Source organism: Crocodylus porosus, unplaced genomic scaffold (assembly GCF_001723895.1).
Source record: "Crocodylus porosus isolate Cpor-Errol unplaced genomic scaffold, CroPor_comp1, whole genome shotgun sequence".
NCBI lineage: Eukaryota > Metazoa > Chordata > Crocodylia > Crocodylidae > Crocodylus > Crocodylus porosus.
The window spans coordinates 4,225,522-4,233,337 of NW_017728910.1; the positions used below are offsets into that span (position 1 = coordinate 4,225,522).

The following is a 7,816-nucleotide window of genomic DNA, read 5'->3' on the forward strand; positions in this document are numbered from 1 at the left end:
GGCCATCAGATCACCCCTGAGCCTGCGCTTTTCCAGGCTTAAGAGTCCCATAGCTCTCAGCCTCTTGTCATAAGGTCTGTTTTCCTGACCTCTGATCTTGCGCGTGGCTCTTCTCTGGACTCTCTCAAGCTTCTCCACATCCTTTTTGAATTGTGGAGCCCAAAACTTTGAGAGAAAGTTATAAGATGAGAAAGATGTCACTTTTAAAAGGGAGTGTGTTACTTTCTATCAGCTTTTATCTTTCAAATACTTTTCAACACTTAGTGTAATGTAAAAAGAAAGAAAAAAACCAAAAAAAATGGAGAGAAGGTAAATTTTCTGAAAGTTTCTAATTTTTTTTTTAAATTCCAAATTATTTCATTTGATTGCAGGACTATAATCAGCTATATTTTATGAAACAGCTTATTTTCAATAGGAAAAAACCCCATTTCAGCAAAATAATTAACTATATCTCCAAATAAGCTCCATGAACTTCCAAATAGAAAGTAATAAGTCCAACGGGTAAATTATACCCTTAAATAAGTAATTATTCACCTTTTATAGTTATTATTTCAGTGTAGCTGCTTAATTATCACCAATCCACCGTTTTATTCTCAACCTATATCCTCCATCCAATTCTACTTGCTAACCTGTCTCTACAGAATCTCATCCTGAAGGCCTTGGTTCTTAACTTGAGTCAAAACTGAACTTCTGATTTGTTCTCCAAAATTAAGCTCTCTTTACTCCTGTTAAATGCTAAGCATCCAGTGAGAGGTGCCAAATCTCCTTAATGAAGGCCGAGCATCCCTCAAGAGAGAGAACCAATCCCTAATTTTGTAAATAAGAATGTTTTTGCAGCTGTAATTTCAAACAATTGATTTCAAAAGACGATCTCCAACCCAGAGTGCTTAGGGAATTGGCAGAGGTAATTGCAGGACCCCTGGCACAGCTTTACGAGCACTCGTGGTGCTCTGGTGAGGTACCGGAGGACTGGAAGAGGGCCAACATGGTCCTCATTTTAAAAAAAGGGAGGAAGGAGGACCCAGGAAACTATAGGCCCGTTAGTCTTACCTTGGTCCTGGGGAAGCTCTTTGAGAAAATAATCCAGGAGAACATCTGCTAGGGGCCAGCAGGGAAATTTATGCTTAGAGGCAACCAACATGGGTTCATTACAGGGAGGTCCTGTTAGACCAACCTGGTGGCCTTCATTGACCAGGTCACAAAAGCCTTGGACGCAGGTGTCGCGGTGGACATAGTCTTCCTGGACTTTAGGAAGGCCTTTGACACTGTCTCTCACCCGATCCTGATTAAAAAATTAGGTGTCTTTGGTGGTGTCGATGCCTACACAGTCAGATGGGTCGCAAATTGGCTGGAGGGCTGCACCCAGAGAGTGGTGGTAGATGGGTCTTTTTTGACCTGGAGGGATGTAGGCAGTGGGGTTCCCCAGGGCTCAGTCCTTGGGCCTGCACTGTTCAACATCTTCACCAGCAACTTGGACAAGGGGGTGAAAAGCACCTTGTTCAAGTTTGCAGATGACACTAAGATGTGGGGAGAAGTGGACACGTTAGAAGAGAGGGACAAGCTACAACTAGATCTTGACAGGTTACAGAGATGGGCCATGAGAATAGGATGGTTTTCAATATGGACAAATGCAAGGTGTTGCACCTGGGAAGGAAGAACCAGCAGCATACCTACAGGCTGGGGAACTCCCTTCTTGTCACCACAGAGGCAGAGAAGGATCTTGGAGTCACTATTGATTCCAAGATAAACATGGGTCGCCAATGTGGGGACACAGTCAGGAAGGCTAACCGCACTTTGTCATGCATCTATAGATGCATCACAAGCAGGTCCAAAGAGGTGATCCTCCCCCTCTATGCGACACTGGTCAGGCTGCAGATGGAGTACTGTGTCCAGTTCTGGGCGCCGCACTTCAGGGGGGATGTGGACAGCATCAAGAGGGTCCAGAGGAGGGCCATTCACATGATTAGGAGGCAGCAGGGCAGGCCGTACGAGGAGAGGCTACAGGACTTTAACCTGTTCGGTCTCCACAAGAGATGGCTGAGAGGGGATCTGGTGGCTGCCTATAAGCTTGCCAAGGGGGACCAGCAAGCAATGGGAGCAAGTTCCCCCTGTTCCCCTGAGCACTACTGAGGGGTAACAAGGAACAATGACCATACATTGACTGAGAGTAGATTCAGGCTAGATATCAGGAGGCACTACTTCACTGTCAGGGCGGCTAGGAGCTGGAACCAACTTCTAAGGGAAGTGGTGCTTGCCCCTACCCTGGGGTCTTCAAAAGGAGGCTAGACAGCCACCTAGCTGGGGTCATTTGATCCAAGCATCCTTTCCTGCCCATGGTAAGGGGTCGGACTAGATGATCTACTTAGGTCCCTTCCAACCCTACCAACTATGACACTATTTTAGAAAATGAAATAAGAGGATTGGAAAACTTTCACTCATTGGGAAGATCAGAAATTATTTTGAATTTGTAAAGACAATTCTTTGAACCCATGAACCAATTCCTCTCCTATCACAATCAAAAGCAAATATTTCAATTGTTTCCTGTGGGAGGCGGAATGGACTACTAATACCAACACGAGAAAAAACAAAGTAGAAATACCAAACTGGAAACTGGAGATAAAGTTCTAGAAAGGATATTGATCGTGAGTTCTTTGTCTTTTAGCAAGAGAGTCCTCATCACTTATTCCAGCCATCAAATATTTTAGTCCTGTGATCCAGGTGCGAGCCTCCTCTGGATTAGAAGTGATCAGATCTAGTGACTCCATGTGGTTTCCATGGTAAATGGTAAAGCAGCAACTTGGGTCAAAGTTCCCTTCTGCATGGCGATGGAATATTTCTGACTGTCGGCCTTCTGTGACTTTATAAATTGAGTCAATTATAACTGCAAAGGAAAGGGGAATGGAAAAATTAGATGGGCTGGATGTTCATTCAGTTTGTTTTGTATTTCAGATTATTCTCTGCTACTCACAGTTTTTTGGTTTGTTTTTTTTTTTTTAAATAAAGGCAAATTTACAGGCTATCACACTGGAACTGCACTGGAAAGGCAGATCAAATATTAGCCTTGGCTTTGCACAGGTTCAGAATGTGTGCATACAATGCACACCCAGTGGGCCACTTCCGGGTTCACTGCCGAGCATGTGGAGGGACCTCACCGCACTCCTGTGGGACGCTCCATCCACCCCAGCATCACAGCATTTGTGAGTCATGCCTCGTACCTCAAAGTATGTAGAAAAAACATTTAAAGCTGTGTCTTCAGATTTGGATTCAGCCAAATGGAATCAGGGACAGAGATCTGACTCAACTAATTGAATCACTGTCCCTGATTTGGGCCAAATACGAATCTAAATTGAATAGGGCCTGCTTTGCACACCCCTATCAGAAATTAAGTTTGTACTTCATATGGATTACTGGTCTTTTTAGAGTATATATTCATATACTACTACCCATATTTATAATATACCCATTCCAGCAGTGTCCATGCAGAATGTTTTTCAACAGTCAAAACCCGCCAATACAGTATAATACAAATCAAATAAACACTCTTGAAAAGACTAAGGAGTGTAGAACATCAGCCAGGAAATTCGTCTATACCCACAATGCATACGCATAATGATTTATTGTATGTTCCACTGTATTCTGGTTCACATCACGGGTGAGATCATAATCCATAGCTGAAGATCCACCACTGACCTCAGTGTATGTAAGGTTACTCTGGGGTCAGGAGCCACCTTCTAAAAGTAAGTGCCAGGATTCTTTCGTTTGCTAAAAACCTCTTCTCATTAGATGTTTGCCAAAAACATCTTCTGCTTAGATGTTTCATAAAAACATCTTCTGGAATAAGCCTGAGCTAAATTACTTTTATTCAGTTAGGCACTTCTGTAATACTGCTTTATTAAAAGCCTGTCACAATTCAATATTGGGATAGAGGGAAGAATAGAAAGGGGAGGTTCTTAAAATTTATGTGCATTTTTGTGTTTATTAAATACAATTAAAACATCTTTCACATATTTCTGAAAATTATCATAAATGTATGAAATTGCTTTGCTTTGCCTCTGGAGCTGGATCCTGATATAAATTTATTCTGAAGAATTATGCTTGTTGCTGAATTACTGAATCTTGCAAGATAATATACATCTTGGGACCTCTAATCTTGTCACATGAACAGAGGGTCTGCAAAAGACAGCATTCTCCTCCTCCTGGCCCGTCTTACAGAGAAACTTGCCAGAATACATCACTAGAGTATCAGAAAAATATCTATACAGTAAAAAACAAATCTGTCTCAGTTTTCTCTGTAATTCTTATACCGGTTATGACATGTACCCATAATTAAAAGAATTATTAAGAGAATTTACTTTTAGCCTTTTCACTTTTTCTGGATGGTCTCCATCTGATGCAGGTCCTGTGCTCATCCAGGTAAAAAAGGCGTACCAGTCCTTTTGTTCCACTCTTCAGTTTAATCATCTGAGTCCCAGACTGCATTACACTCATACATCTTTCAACTGGAAAGGAAATTAGAATAAATGTTAAAAGCTATTTTGTTCCACTAATAAAAATGACTTATCAGCTTTTAAACCTCTCACCACTATAAAAAAACAACTTTGATTTGTGTCTTATTTAGCAGGATTAAAACATGACTCTAAGGAGAAAAATTAAAAATAGAGCAATTTTCAGAAGACTTTGTAAAACCAGATCAAATACAACATTAGAATTGACTGAAAATAGAATCTAAAAACTATCATTGCTATATATAGATGACACCTGGGTCCAAAGATAGCCGAGTATTCCTGTTCAGTGAAATAATGTATTTTTAGTGTCATTAAACACTTGGAAGCTTACTTCCATCCGTATAACTGCAAGTGTTAAAACACTACTTTCCAAGTCCAGAAACAATGACCTCCAAAGACATCCTATTGTTTTAATATCTGCCACCTCCAGCAAGGTAAAATCCTACTATACAAAAATAATCATTTACGACAGAAGCACAAAAAATATTTTATGGTTTTTCTTGCATCAGTGATAATTTTAACTGACATAAAACTAAGGTTGAATTCTTATCTATAAATGCCAACACTTAAGATATTCATAGCACATCTCCAAAGACCAGTTATGATATTTCACCGGGGATGGGAGGGGTCATAAGGCACCTGGCTGGGGTCTTACGACCCCTCCCGCCCCCAGGGCTCCTTTCTGCCCATGGCAGGGGGTCAGACTAGATGATCTGTCTAGGTCCCTTCCCACTCATTGATTCTATGATTCATATTATAGAAGGATTCTTCCTGTTATGTCATAATTATACACATGTGTCTATTTTGTTTTGATGGGAGAGGGAGAGAGGTTGTATTTTACAGAAGAAAATAATGCCTACTATATTGAAATTACTGCCAACTTCTTCGAACTGATTATGCTGCTCTATCAAATTATGAGGATATATGCCTCATTAAATACAAACGTTAAAAAATGCACTACCTGCTATTTGATCTATAAAACAGAACCATTCGTATTTTGCTAAAACAGATTCTTTGTTTTATACTGTGACTTTACTGGAGTTTCTACCAATTCACATCTTTCCAGTGAGAAGAAAATTAGATCCCAAATCTCTTTTGCACTCCCCTCTTTATCCTGCTACTTTTTGCTATGAAAATAGGGACACTGAAGCTATCAGTCAGTTATTTCATCATGCCAAAGAGTAAAACCAGAGTAAGCTAAATATATGATTACATCATACACATTACAACAAGCACTGTATAGATTATCCTTGTCTGCTTCTCAAACTGACTCAGCTGCAGAAATTTATCCACCAAACCAATGCTCATGGGTCATGTTATAAGTGCTGCAAAATACTTGACAACTGGAATTGACAAATATGGCCCATAAAAACAAATTACACAGAAAAAGTCATAACTGAAGTAGGAAACAATGCCACATTGAAATGTTGTATGAAGCTACTATAAAAGCTCATCTTGAAGTGTCTCGTGCAAAACATTAGTATTTTTTGTTTCATTGTAAGACACTAAATTTCAAATGCACCTCTTTTTATCCCTACTTTTACAAATGAACATTAATGGGAACAAACTATATTCTGAAATGCTGCTTCTGTTGTACCAGCAGAAAGCCTTACTCGAAATGGAAAAACAGCACAAAATACAACATTCAGTTAGTTTCCACATCACAATAACTCAGGATTTACACATATCAGTCAAAAAGAGGACAAAACAATAGCACAGGGCCCATATAGGGCCGGGGGGAAGATGACTGGACAACACTTTGTGGTTCTCCAATTATTCCAGGGAACCATTTCATTTTGGTGTATATTAAAGTAGGCTCATGGACATTCAATCCTGAAGAAATTCTGCCAAAAATATGGAGTTCAGTTCTCCAACTACCACTCCCGGGATGCAGTGGGGGACAACGAAAGGAATCACTTTTTTTTCCCCAGTACTAAATACTACCAACCAAATATGGCCTCATATTGATCAGCATGCCAACTAGAGCTAGTCAAAGAACAATAATGGTCTTGCCTTTCTTTTTTTTGCCCAGCCAAACCCTCAACTTACCACCTTTAATAGCAGTGGTGGTATAGAGGTAGCAATGTCACCTCTAAATCTGCACCGTTAAAGCACATGTTGAGTATGAACTCTAGTGTGTTGAGGATGCTCAGTTGTATGTTTCTCTTGCTCTACCTGACTCAGATGAGGCAGTGTCTGGTTGAAACAAGGACCAGCAGGGGGGCTGCCTTGCTGATGTTCAGTTCAGTAAAGACTGAGGCAATAACAAAGGTGGAAAACAGGGAAACTGTTTCATTCTACCCCCCCTCCACTTCTTTCTGGATGCCCCTATTGTCCTTTGTTTTATTTTTAGATTGTAAATTCTTTAGGGCAGGGTCTATATTTCTGTTCCATGTTTGTACAATGTCTAGCATAATAGGATGCTTGACTTGTGGTAATAAGAATCACCAACAACCACTAACACCACTGTGACACACAGCTGCACAGCTGATATCAAGATTGCACATAAGAATGCCAGCACCCCTCATCTCTGTTTTTGTCTCTCTAAATGAAAAGGCATAGTATCCAACAAGGAGCACCAGGAGCTGGCCACGTAAGTCAAATCTCTCTCACACCTCAAGAGGGTGCTTGTGATACTAGTGGTGTTACTATTTCTGACAATGAATAGGGTTATATCAAAATTGACTGTGAAGGCCTCAAGAATGCTGTAAACGGAGCAAACATTCACCAAAAGTTTTGCTCAAATAGATAGCAAGGATTGTCCAAAAGGTTCTCTCTTTGTGAACAAGCAGGCATGGCTTGTGTCAGCTCCACTGGTTCAGGATGAGGTATGTTCTTTTTCACTCGTCTTTGCAACTTACGAATAACATGGAGACCCATTTATAAGGAAGTCTAATTTGTACCCCCTATACTTTGCATCTGGCTCATTAATTTTAAAATACACAATAAGAAAATATGCTTATTAAGTATATCTGGTAGCCTTTTGTTTTTTTTTAATATATAATCTTCATCAGAATAGTAGTCTGCATCCTTGTGACAGATATTATGAAATCTACAGATACTCTCATGCTATGGCAATAAGGGCAGTATAAATGTCTTAGTACACTACCAAGGTAAATATTGTATCCAGCATATATCCTCAATATATAGTTGAAAAACTTACTTGGGAATTCCCTAGTAAACAGCAGATAACTTAATCAACCACCACCTGACCTTTTTGTGTGGTATACACTAAAATATATTCTACTTAGACATCTCTTAAGCCTTTTAATTGCTGCCATTGAAAAAGAACTATTATCAACATTGTAGGG

The 7,816-nt window shown here is 40.0% G+C and overlaps 1 protein-coding gene across 2 annotated transcripts in view; it reads right to left on the bottom strand.

The window, feature by feature from the left end:
* PLCH1 (phospholipase C eta 1) overlaps positions 1–7,816 on the bottom strand; it is a 180,471-nt gene that overhangs the window by 100,989 nt on the left and 71,666 nt on the right. For both annotated transcript variants that reach the window (XM_019532624.1, XM_019532623.1), the window contains exons 2-3: positions 4,353–4,499; positions 2,638–2,881 (exon numbers count right to left, since the gene is read on the bottom strand). In XM_019532624.1, the coding sequence (XP_019388169.1) occupies positions 2,638–2,881; positions 4,353–4,499 (391 nt within the window). The remainder of the gene's footprint in view (positions 1–2,637; positions 2,882–4,352; positions 4,500–7,816) is intronic.